Raw genomic sequence first — 15,148 nt, 5'->3', positions numbered from 1 at the left:
GTTCCAGAGGCGTTGAGGGGTTCATCCTCAACGCGGCACCTCATTGGGCTAAAGACTTGTCTATCATATCGAGCACCCGCCCACCAACAGGAAACCGTTTTATTCATTTAAAGCCCGCCTTAAAAAATCCCTTCTTCGGAGAAACTAATTTGAAATTGTGTGTGTTTTTTTTAGTAAATTATTTCAGTCTTAAAGTTCAGAATTCAATGTCTCATAAAAGAAGTTGTTTGCATTTCATGTCATTCACATAGTAAAACAACGTTATTGTAAAACTGTATAGCTTTTGTCCTTTACCTCTTTCCGTAGTAGCCACCCATTGACGAAACTAGAGCATGCGTACTGCACTCCTTGCTTGCTTTACACGCGTGTAATATTCACACTTTGGGAAAGTCTGTGTTTAAGACAGAAATAGGGAAAATATAAGACATATTTTTTTACCACTATGGGAGGACAGGCTAAGGGCAAAAAGAAAAGCAAGCCGAAGAGGAAAGACATCCACCCAAACAGTAATCGTGTTCAATGATTCAACATGTTTATAGTTATTTACAGTAGCCTAAACATATCATACAGCAAATAGTCATGCATTGATTCCTACTCGTTTCCAGACTGAATAAGCTACAACTAACCCTGTATCTGTATTTATTTTATAACAGTGGATGCCACGTTTGTTGGATTGTCACCTCAGGAAAGAATGAAACTACGAGCACATGAAAAAGCCAAGAAGAAGTCAGCTGAGAAGTACTCTGTGCTACAGCTTCTCGAAAAGGTGATGTTGACAAGATATACATAAGAAAGACATCACCTGTAATGCTGACGCCATTTGTAAATGTATTTGTATTCTGATTTTCTTCTGCATGTTTTTTATACCATGTGATTATCTGTTTTACAGACAGAGGAATGCATGGACAGTTTTGACTTTGAGATGGCTCGCCTTTTCTGTCAACGAGCCCTGGATGTGGAGTCCTCAAACCTACAAGCTCTAGATATGCAGGGACACATCTGCTCCGAACTAGGAGACACACAAAAAGCTAAGGAAATATCCTTTATGCAGGTGTATTCATTTTTTAATGGGCAGTTGTTTAATTTAAACCCTGTTAAATTTCCATTCTGCTTGAGTGTAGTGAGCTTCCTTGACCAAATATTTCTAAGCTTTTTTGCGTGCAGTGGAGCTGAGCCCAGATGTAGGCCACAGTAAGTACATGTATCTAGGACAAATCCACACCGGCCAGGAGTCTGTGGACTTCTACACTAAAGGAATACAAGTGTTGCTGTCTGTATTGGACAAACAAGCCCAGACCAAAGTGAGTAAAGCGCTTAACATACTTACATTCCCTCAATGGTTAGATATACCATTGCAACCAAGGCTTAATGCTACATTAATGGTATTCATTTTCACAATAGGGGTGCTGTTGAACAGTATATGAAATACTTATCTATAGTATCTTGATAATTGGATGTATTAATTTTTTTAATTTGAAAGCACTGTCATGCTAATGGTATACAGCCATTTGAATACAACTACTTATAATTTGCTCGAATAACACAGAATACAAAACAAATACAAATAGATCAAAAAGTTCTCTGCAGCTTCTCCTCTTCCTCCATCTCAGTAGGTGTTTTCCACACAACCTCACTCCAAATATAAAAGGAATGGCTGCACGTTTTGTTCTTTACATTCTTCAATCTTGGTCAATATGTCCCTGGTGACATATTTGATTCTCTCTGAAATAGCTGGTAATGAGCTCAGCCAATGTTAGTGACATTGTTTCTGTATTTTTCCAGTGAGTGTGAGGGTTTTTGCTTTAAGTATGACATACTGTATGACAGTTGTTGCTGGGAAATGTGGAGCTTACTTTAATCCTCAGGAGTTCCAAGAGTTAGGCTATCAAAAAGGGTCTGGAAATATTGAAGTTGTGAGTACTTCCAAAAATAGACCAAATATTGGATTTCAGTACTCTTATGCGGGGACATTAGGCATAGCCATAATGCTAGGAGTCTGCTTCTGAGGACTTTCTCGCACACTGGAGGCATTTTCTGAGCTTTTTTGTAGATTGTTTACAGGAAGGGTATTTTCAGGTTCAGAGGATTTTTTCATAATTTGATTTAGATTTTGGCTACTTATACTTTATATATATATATATATAACAAGGAACTGCAAATGTTTTTTGTACAATTTAGTTCTTAAAAGGTCTTTTATTGCAGATATTTAGAATTGTATTAAATGAAAAACACTGCTGCTGTTGTCACTTACAACTTTAATGATGGCTCCATTGTATTTAGGTGTCCAAGTAAGAAGTTAGGGTCGTGGTTGTTGACACTACCAAGTAGCTAAATGGAATTCATCCTCCATTAATTTCAATGGTTCAATTTCATTGGATAACTTAATTGTTAATAATAATACAGATGTGCATGCCATGTTCACTATCTTTTGTTTTTTTACAAGTAAATAATCTCTCAAGACATCTGCCCTCTGTTCTTTCAGCAGGCTCAGGCTGCAGCTGCTGCCCCAGCAGATGAGGAGGCTGAGCTCCCCACAGCGAAAGATGTTTGTGTAGCCTACTGCTCAATGGCAGAGATTTATCTCACCGACCTCTGGTAGATCACACAGAGTTAAACTCTTGACTTGTATTATGCCATTTCCTGTTACTGCTGTGGTAATGAATTTAGATTTGTGCTTTTCTATTTGTGTGTGAATGTAGTATGGAAGAGGGGGCTGGAGACAAATGCAAAGAGCTCATTGAGAGAGCATTACAGTATCACCATGAAAACCCTGAGGCTCTACAGCTCATGGCAAGTTACCTGTTCAGTACAGAGAGAAACCAGGTCAGTGTACACACACACACGCACACGCACACGCACACACACACACACACACACACACACACACACAAAGGATGAGTTATCGCCACATTACAGCGAGAATCTGCTGAGTTAATTATTCTGAACAAATTGAATTGTATGCCATTAATCAGCAGATGGACACTTGCGTTAACACGCACACACACAGACAGGTCAGGCCGATAGGAATGTTAATTACTGGGCAGATCATTAAGGTCATAGCGTCATCTGATAAATGAGAGAGCGATGGAAGAACAGTCTACTGTACTCATTTAGAAAATATTCTATAAGAACTTCACAGCATTAAGTATCTGATAATGACTTTGGACAACATTCAATCTAAACCTTTTTGTGAGACACTTTTGTAGAGCATGCTTAAGAATGCTTCCCATTTTGTATTTGAAAGTGGACTCTGCAACCCTTGAGTCCTTCAGCTCAAAAATGTGTCTTTGAGTTCAATAAAACAGATTGTTTTCATCCATTACCAGTTCTCCTAAGCTGTTAAATAAATGCACTGAAAGGGCAGGATTTCATATTTAAAACATAACCCTGTCTTTATGTTCCCTGGAATCCAATTAATACAGGGAGTAAGAATATAGTGAACATTTTTCAAAGTGACACCTTTAGATTATCCTGACTGACCATTGCATTGAATCTAGAAAGGCTCTTTTTTTAATTGGCAGGTTTTGCTATCTGAAAAACCGGAGCAAATTAATGCAAATAGTTCTTCATGCTCTTACATCACCAAATTGGGGAAAACAAGAGCTTCTGTGGAATGAAGTGGATCTGTAATACTAGCTGTAAGCTGTAGGGGTCAGGCTGGCTCCAGTCACACTACACCATCCCACAACCTGCAACAGTCTATTTTTGAATACTCAGGTGATACTTTTGGAAAGAAAATACTCTTTATATATCGAAAGGCCACTAACATATATGGAGAGTTCATGATCCAGCATGTTAAAGTGATGCAAACAGAATCTTTTTCCCTTTCAAGCTAATTATATTGTCCTCATCTTTGTGTATGTACCCACACATATGCACAGTCACAGTCATACATATACATGTGAATTTACACCTATTGCGTATCCATATGCTGTCTATAGGAAGGCAAAGAGTACCTGTTAAAAAGTGTTGGATTGTGGCTGCCTGCCCAGAAACAGAGTGCAGCTTCTTCCAGCACAGACGAAGACATGCAGGTGAGTTGGAGCTGTGCTTCGTATTTTTCTGACAGCAACCGTAAGATCCCAGTTTATTTATAAGCACTTTCATGTAACGGGATTGTCACAGTGTGCTTTGCAGTGAGTACAAACAAAAGGACAGCAGTAGAGATAAAAAGCAAGAGATAATGAAACAAGGGATAATAAAAATAAAAAGATGGAACAAATACTTCACAAACCTGTGTGCTTTCCTGTGTGTCTATGCGCCTGTGTAAACACGGAGCAGATATGAAAGCACAAAGCAAAACCAGGAAAGTTTATAAAGGATAAGTAAAGATATTACTACAGGGAATTTGGCAATAAGAAAGAATTGGTTCTAATGTCAACGCATGGGTGGGTTCTCAATTACTCCAAATAAATGGCTTCTGAGTTAACATTCAAATATTGAGAAAATGTGATATAAATAATAGGGGTGGGGGTGTTTTATGAGACAAAATCCCAGTGGCACAACTGCTATGACTCTTATCTTCAGGAGCAGGTTGATCTGAACCAAGCCTGCCCACACTTTCGCTGTGATTAACAGCCACATAGCTGCAGAATGTTTTGTACCTTGAAATTGGATCGTGGCATTATCAGACAAAGGAAGAACTATGTTTGTGTAAACACTGTAAAGATCACCGTGTTGTCTTTTTTCCTCCACAGAATGATATCCCTCCGTACGAGTCTCGCGTCACCACAGCCAAACTGCTCCTTGAATCTGAGGAATTTGAGGTAAAATGTTGTGCTTTTTTTGGTCTTTTTGTGTTTCAAGTCAGGAGGGCTGCCTGGCTTTTGTGTGTGTGTGTGTGTGTGTGCATGTGCGGATATCATTGTGCTTATAGTGAATAGCACTGAAGGTGGAAAGGCCTTGCCTGGTCTTTATCCCTTCCAGAGTTCAGTGTCAATAATTGAAGAGTGGTATTTACAGAGAGGGACAGAGGTAAGGGGGGCACGGGAGGAAGGATGTGAAGGAAAAAACAAAGGAAGGATGCTTTAGTCTAATGAATTGCTGCCATATCTTTGATACGGTGCACTTCTAGATCACAAGTCAATTTCCAGAATTAATGGCCTTGATTTCAGTGGCTCCCTGCCTTCGGTTCGGTGCTAAACCCCTAACAGTCATTAACGCCTCAAGTCATTTTCTGTGATTACTGCGACACCAGCGGTGGTTCAGCTATTTTCTGTTGTGATCCAGTGATTAATTTGTAGTCACTCTTGTTGAATGGTTTATGGTTATTACTGACAGGAAATGAGAACTGTGTCCATTTTTCCCCATCATTCCTAAACGGCTCAGCTGCTGTGTGTATGTGTATGTATGTGTGTGTCTGTATGGGGGAGATGGGCTGTCATGTGCATCGGTAAAATGACAACGTCTCGGTCCACAGTTTCTGACATGTCATTTGTCTTCATACTCCTGTTGGTGTCATCAAGACTGGAATGCTAACAGCACATATTCGGTGTGTGCTTTAGTTTGCTGTATGCATGCACACACAGACATACACACATCCATAGGCAAGGTTAGACATATTTGCTTTTGGCTATACAGTGGGGCAAAAAAGTATTTAGTCAGCCACCCATTGCGCAAGTTCTCCCATTTAAAAAGATGAGAGAGGCCTGTAATTGTTATCATAGGTATACCTCAACTATGAGAGACAGAATGAGAAAAAAAAATCCAGAAAATCACATTGTCTGATTTTTAAAGAATTTATTTCAAATGATTGTGGAAAATAAGTATTTGGTCAATAACAAAAGTTCATCTCAATACTTTGTTATATACCCTTTGTTGGCAATGACAGAGGTCAAACGTTTTCTGTAAGTCTTCACAAGGTTTTCACACACTGTTGCTGGTATTTTGGCCCATTCCGCCATGCAGATCTCCTCTAAAGCAGTGATGTTTTGGGGCTGTCGCTGGGCAACACGGACTTTCAACTCCCTCCAAAGATTTTCTATGGGGTTGAGATCTGGAGACTGGCTAGGCCACTCCAGGACCTTGAAATGCTTCTTGAGAAGCCACTCCTTCGTTGCCCTGGCGGTGTGTTTGGGATCATTGTCATGCTGAAAGACCCAGCCACGCTTCATCTTCAGTGCCCTTGCTGATGGAAGGAGGTTTTCACTCAAAATCTCACGATACATGGCCCCATTCATTCTTTCCTTTACACGGATCAGTCGTCCTGGTCCCTTTGCAGAAAAACAGCCCCAAAGCATGATGTTTCCACCCCCATGCTTCACAGTAGGTATGGTGTTCTTTGGATGCAACTCTGCATTCTTTCTCCTCCAAACACGACAAGTTGAGTTTTTACCAAAAAGTTCTATTTTGGTTTCATCTGACCATATGACATTCTCCCAATCCTCTTCTGGATCATCCAAATGCCCTCTAGCAAACTTCAGACGGGCCTGGACATGTACTGGCTTAAGCAGGGGGACACGTCTGGAACTGCAGGATTTAAGTCCCTGGCGGCGTAGTGTGTTACTGATGGTAGCCTCTGTTACTTTGGTCCCAGCTCTCTGCAGGTCATTCACTAGGTCCCCCCGTGTGGTTCTGGGATTTTTGCTCACCGTTCTTGTGATCATTTTGACCCCACGGGGTGAGATCTTGCGTGGAGCCCCAGATCGAGGGAGATTAGCAGTGGTCTTGTATGTCTTCCATTTTCTAATAATTGCTCCCACAGTTGATTTCTTCACACCAAGCTGCTTACCTATTGCAGATTCAGTTTTCCCAGCCTGGTGCAGGTCTACAATTTTGTCTCTGGTCTCCTTTGACAGCTCTTTGGTCTTGGCCATAATGGAGTTTGGAGTATGACTGTTTGAGGTTGTGGACAGGTGTCTTTTATACTGATAACGAGTTCAAAAAGGTGCCATTAATACAGGTAACGAGTGGAGGACAGAGGAGCCTCTTAAAGAAGAAGTTACAGGTCTGTGAGAGCCAGAAATCTTGCTTGTTTGTAGGTGACCAAATACTTATTTTACCGAGGAATTTACCAATTAATTCATTAAAAATCCTACAATGTGATTTTCTGGATTTGTTTTCTCATTTTGTCTCTCATAGTTGAGGTATACCTATGATAAAAATTACAGGCCTCTCTCATCTTTTTAAATGGGAGAACTTGCACAATTGGTGGCTGACTAAATACTTTTTTGCCCCACTGTATGTGAACATTTCTGACGGAAATTGAGCTTAAGGATGGGAGTGAAGTAGAAGCAAGTTATTTTTCTGTCTGTCTCTCCCAGACTGGGACTGAGCCGGATTGAACATACCCTCTTCTCTTTCCTTCCTCTACTCCATTGTCAAATACACACACACTCACTCATTTTTGTGCTCTCTATCTCTCCCTATGGACTGAATCTATCCACAACTAAACGCTATATAAAGTTGAAGGCCACCTTCTTAGCTGGGTGCCAGAGTGCTCCCATTTGCCTGTATTTGCTTCTGTTTGTTCTTTCAAACCCAGCCAAGGCTTTGAAATTGTGATTAATGTGTAATCCAAAGAAACATATCAGGGATATTTGAGATTTCTGTTCCTGCCTATAGAATGTGGTTATTTTTGCTAAATAACGGTTCATTTTAGAATAGCAAAAGTGGTAGAACTACTATGTTCTTTGCTCAAAGGCATTTGTGTTTCTCTGTTGGAGATTAAGCTTTTTGTCTGATAACTGCAGTTTGGGTTTGTAAATTCAGTCCAATTATGTAGTTCGAGTTTGAACAAATTAGGCATTTGGCAAAATAATGGTGTTATTGCATTTGACCAAAAATATGGCTGTTGTAATTTTAGCTCCATAGCTATTGTGGGAAAATCACTGTATAGCATGATAGAAACAATATATCACAACAAGGAATAGCTTGTTTCTTCTCCAAAGGCTGTCAATGGTAGGTAAACAGCAGATTATGGTTCATGATGACATTCATTGGGACAGTCAAAACAGCACCTTAGCCCATTTTTCCTTAAAAGACTCTGAGAGTATATTTCCATTCATAGCTGTGGGCTAACACATGTTTCTCAATTATACCTCTTCCTGTGCCACATGTTTCAAGATTCAATACTAAAACAACATTTTTTATCAAATCATTTATTTATTAAACTTACATGTTGCTTCATGTCTTAGTAAGAAAGTAAAAGTGCTTTGTGGCGACAATGCAGCCTTCAGAGTCCACACTATTCTCAAGTCACTGTCAAGCACACAGGCACATGATATACACACAACCTACTATCATCATTACCCCTCATCACTAATAATTCACATGCCACATAGCAGACACAGACAGACAGAGACAGAGACAGACAGACAGACAGAGACAGACAGACAGACAGACGGCCTCCCCTGGCAGCCATTAATGTGTCTGTTCAGAGTAGTTGTCACGCAGCTGATGGTTAGTTACTCTTGTGGTCGTTGTCACTCTTGTGTGCTTTCATTTATTTCCTTGAACATTTCTATTCTTCAATTTGGCTCACAATGGAGCGCAGCTTGCACTTTCTAATGTTGCTTGAAAGAACTGTTAGTTTTGACATCTCAAGGATTTATTTACTTAAGGTGTGTGTGTGTGTGTGTGTGTGTGTGTGTGTGTGTGTTTCTGTGTGTTGGAGATACGGTTTGCCCTCGCTAGTAAAGTGATTTGTCTTTCTCTTGTCTGCTGTGCGCTCTGGTAAAATGATTCTGTTAAACAAAATTGCCTGAAGAACACACACACACACACACACACACACACACACACACACACACACACACACCCCAAATTGTCATTATTGACGAGTTGCTTCGAGGTGTGTTGCCTTTTTAAAATCATTAAGAGGTCTTTAAATAAAGAGGACAGCATGTGTGTTTGCGTGTGTCTTTACGTTGTGGTTCATGGACCAGTGTTGCATTGTTTATTAAGATTATTTTTTTGCCCTTCCTACTAATTTTCCCACTTTTTCCCTCGTAGTCCTCCTCGCTTCCCCGTATCTCCTCGCGTATATTAATCTTGTTGTTGTTAAGAGCGTGAAGCGGCTTAAGAATCTCTGAATCTTTAATCACTAGCCCCCGGGTTGACCAGTGTAGTTAGGAAGCAGTGCAGTTGGAGATGATATATTGGTTATCATTGCTCCCAGATATCTCTTGTTCTATTTTTGTTGCTCCAAAATGGCCTGTCCTATCAGTTGTTTAAAACCCAGACAGATCTTTATTCTTATCTCTTAGATCTAGTGCTCAGCACAAATTACTGTATGTGTATGTGTATGTGTATGTGTGTGTGTGTGTGTGTGTGTGTGTGTGTGTGTGTGTGTGTGTGTGTGTGTGTGTGTGTGTGTGTGTGTGTGTGTGTGTGTGTGTGTGTGTGTGTGTGTGTGTGTGTGTGTGTGTGTGTGTGTGAGGTTGTGTGTGTGAGGTTGTGTGTGTCACATTGGTGTGATACTATGAAAGTCAAGTAGATGATTCTGACGCTGGACATGAATCTATTCATCATCTACGGGGATTAGGTGTTTTTGTTTGTGTATTTTTAATCAGTCATTAATTAATTTAATACAATGGGTTTTCAGATGATAATTGGTCCAGCAATCAACTCCCTGACATGCACATTTGCGCACTCTTAATGAGATAATCTCAATTAACCTGACACTCCCTTAGTCTACCCAGGCAACTGACCTCTTTATCGCCACCGGAAGCGAACAGGCTTAATGAAAAGAGAGGAGAACTCCAAAGAGCGTGAGGGAAAAGGAAATGAGGAAGCTCTCCAGCTAATAAGTTAACAAGAAACAAGTGCTGCTTGTTGTGTTCACTGCTGTGTGTAGCTTTGTTGTAGTGTGTGACTATGCCGTAGTGTTTCAGTGCGTGCACAGATACGTGCATGTCTTTTATTCTTGCCCTTCACCATGGGTGATTGGCTAACAGTCGCCTCCAACCTGAAGTTGACAAAAATCAATACATCATCACCTGGGGCCTCACAAACACACACACACACACACACACACACACACACACACACACACACACACACACACACACACACACACACACACACACACACACACACACACACACACCAACCACAACCACAGCATCCACAAGGAGAGAGGCAGAGCAAAACAAACACACAGCCTCAAGTCAAGGTCTGTTTTCTGTAATAGAAACTTCCCAAAGAAACCGACCCAGACAGTGACGCTCAATGACAAAGGTCACCTAAAATTAAACTCATTTTAGACCTCAAGGAGAGGGAGGGGGCTGAAAGAGATGATGGGTCAGGCTGGTATTTAAGTTTATTATGCATCCTTTAGAGTTATACAGGTTTTGTGAATGTATTACATGTTAATGAATGTAAATGGTTTAAAGGGCTATCGAACAGAGCAGCCAAAGTGACTATTGACTGTGCGATAAGCACTGGGGAGTGTGTCTATCGACAGCCATGTCTGTTGTCTTGTTTGGTATCGACAATGCTGTGTATGGGACACTGACCTCATAGAGACTTATCAAATCCTTTGATCACTCTTGATTGATCACACTGCTTAGGAGATGCAGACGCTGTGCAATAACAACATCTGTGTCCGTACATTCATGTTTCCTCATGGCTGTATTTATGAATATGTACTGATGAATGTGTCAAACCTTGAATGTTATTATTAGTATGAGGATATTGTCTGATGATTGTTAAATGTTTTTGACTCTCTCTCTTTCTCTGTTTGTCTCTTTGTCTCTCTCTGCTTTAGCTGGCAGTAGATGTATTGGAGGGTCTCCTGGATGAGGACGATGAAGTCGTCCAGGTAAGCAATGAAATGATGGCCTGACTATTTTGCCTAGTAAAGAAATGAGGTGATACGCTTGTATTCATATTTTTTATTTTGGCTTGAAAAGGCCGAGTTTAGTGCTTTTGAACGAATGTTCACATTTTTATCGAATGTTTAGATTGAATTGGTTTGGTATTTCCGGCCTGTCTGTCTCTAGTCTGACAAGGGCAGCATTTTACCCCAGTTGGTCTGGTATTGTGCAAAATAATACATATTTCCTTGATAGCAAGGTACCTACATCCATTAAGAGCAACAAAAGATTACTGTGGGGGTGATGAGGTTGCGGTTGATGCAGCTGTGCGGTGACTATAGAAATGAGTCCCAAATCTGCATGTGAAATGAAACATTAAAAACATAGCAACTGCTTATACTGCTTCATCAATTCAACTTTAGTGACTATCCAGAGAAAAAGGAAACAAAAGATCACACCTAGCAAGAAATGGGTTAATATGAACCCAGTGTCAGACCTGTGTCAGTCTGACTATGAGGCTAATCTTTCCAAACTAATTGACCACTCTAGCAAACTCTGTTTCGGTGATGTGTGTGTGACTTGACGAGGCAAAGGATTAAGTGATGCCTTGTTATCCCCTTGCAGGCATTCTCATTTGTATAATACAGTATGAATACTCGTGGGAAGGAGCAAACCTCAACCTGTGCACCAAGTTGCTTCGGCTGAGTTACTGTTTATCTGTGTGGACACAAAAGAAATGTGCACACACCCTTGCATTACTTGCATTACTGCTTATTAAAGAGTGAAGTAAATGGCGTTTTTTTCTGTGCTTTAGTTGGAAATTTGTGCTGTCACTGTGCTCAAATCCCCACTGTCAATGGCAGATTAAGTGAAGGTATGCCACTGAATGTCAGGTAGAGGAGAACAGCAGTCTCTCTCTCTCTCTCTCTCTCTCTCTCGCTCTCTCTCGCTCTCTCTCGCTCTCTCTCGCTCTCGCTCTCTCTCGCTCTCTCTCGCTCTCTCTCTCTCTCTCTCTCTCTCTCTCTCTCTCTCTCTCTCTCTCTCTTCCTCCCCAACTCCCCCTCAGGCTCAGCATCCCACACATACCCCTCAGCTGACAGATTGAGAGCAGTCATCGGGGGGCTGAACTTTTAAACTCACTCCAGAGACTGACACAGCTGTGACACTTGATTTGAGCTGGCCCGTAGCCAATCACATATGCATACAGTCACCGCTTGGAATGGTCGGACAGTGTTTTGTCAGATTGTGCCACAGGTTTGAGGCTGGAGTCATACTAGTGATGTCAGGAGTGTATGACAGACACATTTGACTGCTCCCTCCTCCTCTCCCCCTCTCTTCCCTCTTTTGTATTACTCTTTCTTATTTCCTCTCTTAAGTGCAGGAGATAAATTGTTTGTTCTCGCCTCCGACTTCTTGCTCTTGCGTATCTCAAAGTTGGAGCCTTACTTATAAATTGTTAAGTCTGCACAAACAACTCTGCTGGTTCCTTGCAAATCTTGTTTCAAAGGTATTCAGTTGATTCATGATGCTTTTGTTCTTCCTTCAGCGGCACCATATGGGAACTAAGATGTGCCTTCACTTTAGAAAGACAATAGCCTCAGTGATTTGATTGACAGACGCAGCGTTTATTTGATTTTGTGTGTTTCTGTCTGGGGTTGTGGTAGGGTAGAGTGAATTCTCTAAAGTTCTTAATTAGCTAACTTTCTCATGTTTTAATTTGGTGTGGATGCACAAGCCACCTTACCACATACACAATGATTTTAAGGTAGACCATCAGTAAAGAAACATGCATTGCTTTCTTGTTATAAGTGACTTTATTTAGCCCTTTCTGAATTTTCTCGAGGTTCTGCATTCAGAGGAAATGTCATACTGCTGGTTCTGCAACATTACAACATTTATCCAGCGCTGCTGTTGTTCTGATACGTATGGCTGCAGGGGGTAGCCTCCCACTCAGCATACTCAGTGGCAATTCTGAATTCAGTTTGATATGTCTTGATGTGTTTGTTAGCTAAATGGTTGATTTGGCAGAGGTGCAGGTTTCTTCTGCCTCTGCCCTCAATGAATAATGAATAAAGCAAATATTTGTGTCTTCGTGCTTGAGAAACAGTGGGTGGTGAGTGAACTTTGACCTTAGATGAGAGGCACGCACACACACACACACACACACACACACCTCGATTTCACTGAGTTGAACATGATTGATTTTAGAGGTGAAAGAGCAAGCATTACACAGCGTATGTAATTATGTGGGTGAAAGAAAAAGTTTGATTACAGAAAAGGCAAGAATATTGTGGTGTGTTTCAGCCTACTAACTCACAGCTAAAATTCTGCCTCCACACTGTTTGAGATCTGAGGAGCAGGGTTAGGGTTATGATTATTTCAAAATGTGCTAGTTTTTTGTTTTGTTTTTGTTTTACATGAGGTTCTAAAATATGGTCAATCAGCCAGTTAAGAGGTTGCTATCACCTTACTCTACATGGTGCTGTGTTGAATTGAATCATGTTTGTAAGCAAAGGGTTGTACTTTCGCAACAGAAAAGGCTAAAATATTACCAAATATTTGCAAATACATTGCGCTAGGAAAAATGATGGACAAATAAAGCGAACTGGAAACAGCCTTTGAGTAGGCACCCAGGTAACAGCCATTTTTGATGTCATTTTCGGGTGTAATTGGTAAACAGCATGTACAATATCGGGGTACTGGGCCTCTGCCCCTGCAATTACATTAATTGCTTGTCATTTTCGTGTTTATCCAGAAACGGTAGTTAAAATTGCTGCTGTAAAAAGGGCATACTACAAAGTCTGGCACTATTCCTGTATTTAAGGAAGTATTTGTGTTCCAAATTAAATTTGTATAGCTTTGTTAAACATGCTACAATGCTAGAGTGAAAGACGTATAACCTATCAGAGCGACACAATGATCTTCTATTCCTGACATTATATTGTTTCCCTGTGATTGATCTGATTATTCTTTGTTGGCCCAATCCAGTTCAGCTTTTGGCATGTTGAATAAATTAGGCTTTAGAAGGGTTTACAAAAATAGCCACTATTATTTGCCACATGGAATTGTGCTCCTTGTAAAAAATTGTGCAGATTAACTTGCATAATGCTTAAATAAAGTAGTTAATCAAAAATGAATAAATGAAGATTGCACAGATTCCTGTATGCTTTTGATATCGACTAGCTTATTCTTCGAAAATATTGTTATTGCTTTTGAATTCATAGTTGTCAAAAGATGGCAACAGAAATAACGATGCAATTTTACCAATGTGGTGATTTCCAAGGAAAGAAGCAAAAATACATTTTTATTTTTGCATTTAATGCTCTGCATCAGGTATGGATCTGAAGTAAGTAGTAATGGTAATTAGTGAATTAGTTACTTTTTTTTCACAATTTCGATCAAGAAGCAACAAAGCAGACTAAAATATTTAACAGCAAGATAAAGATAAGACAAAAAAATAGTTTCCCATCTAAATGATCAGGAAGTTTAATGTTGTACACAACACAACCTGCAAGTATGATATGATTTGAAATGCAAAGATGTGTGCCTGAAGGCATTTCTTTTTTCATTTTTTAAAATTATGTTTTGGTTCAGCAAAGTTATTACATTTTTTGCTATTGAAAGATAAAAAAACAAATTAGAAGTGACAGATGGTAAGATGCCCAAGTCGGGTTTAAATTAATTGTGAACGTACAGTATTTGCATGCATGTGCATTATTCATGCGGCATTGTTTAATGAGTAAAGTATATGTCAGCGTTAGATCAGGGCGACTGTTATTATGTGATGGATTGCTTCCGTGTCATTCCATGTTTTATGTGTGAAACCTGTGTCAGAGAGGGGAATTCATGCTGTGAATTCGTGCTCTGTGAGGGTATCAAATCTGTTTCACACAGCTCACTTACTGCAACTAAAAACACTTTCTCTCTGTCTGTGTCCTTGTGTCCCCGACAACCCCCCTCTCTTTCTCCATACCTGCCAGGTGTGGTATCTCTCCGGCTGGGTGTGCTACCTCCAGTTGGAGAAAGCAAAAGAACAGCAGGAAAGAGAGGGAAGAGAAGTGACGGAGGAGGAGACGCAGGAGTGGAAGGCTCTGGAGGAGGCAGCCAGATCGTACCTGACCAATGCTAAGAAGGTAATGCATGTCATAAAATCTGCCCACGAACCAAAGATTGCTACTTTCAAATGATGCAGATACAGCAAACTGCTGTGGTGGAGCTGATGCATATGAATACAACTGAATTATTTACCTACTTAAGTATACAACTAAGACACTAATACTGTTATACTAAGTTTTTCATTTTCAGGATAATTTATGCTTCTGTTACATTACATTTCAGAGGGAGTTATTGTACTCTTTTACTCCAGTCCATTTGTCTGAGAGCCATTTTCT

At 40.3% G+C, this 15,148-nt stretch overlaps 1 protein-coding gene across 2 annotated transcripts in view; it reads left to right on the top strand.

The window, feature by feature from the left end:
- Positions 1-314: 314 nt before the first annotated feature.
- si:dkey-12j5.1 (uncharacterized) overlaps positions 315-15,148 on the top strand; it is a 22,626-nt gene continuing 7,792 nt past the window's right edge. Inside the window, exons 1-10 of one of the 2 annotated variants that reach the window (XM_063880181.1) lie at positions 315-506; positions 654-766; positions 890-1,036; positions 1,149-1,301; positions 2,486-2,595; positions 2,700-2,823; positions 3,942-4,034; positions 4,698-4,766; positions 10,709-10,762; positions 14,738-14,890. In XM_063880181.1, coding sequence (XP_063736251.1) covers positions 443-506; positions 654-766; positions 890-1,036; positions 1,149-1,301; positions 2,486-2,595; positions 2,700-2,823; positions 3,942-4,034; positions 4,698-4,766; positions 10,709-10,762; positions 14,738-14,890 — 1,080 coding nt within the window. In that variant the 5' untranslated portion in view covers positions 315-442. Of the gene's footprint in view, positions 507-653; positions 767-889; positions 1,037-1,148; positions 1,302-2,482; positions 2,596-2,699; positions 2,824-3,941; positions 4,035-4,697; positions 4,767-10,708; positions 10,763-14,737; positions 14,891-15,148 lie in introns of both variants that reach the window. The other variant, XM_063880180.1, reaches the window with a different exon arrangement.

This window comes from Eleginops maclovinus, chromosome 3 (genome assembly GCF_036324505.1).
Source record: "Eleginops maclovinus isolate JMC-PN-2008 ecotype Puerto Natales chromosome 3, JC_Emac_rtc_rv5, whole genome shotgun sequence".
NCBI lineage: Eukaryota > Metazoa > Chordata > Actinopteri > Perciformes > Eleginopidae > Eleginops > Eleginops maclovinus.
The sequence above is the reverse complement of the archived record's forward strand: the minus strand, read 5'-3'. Positions and strand labels throughout refer to the sequence as shown.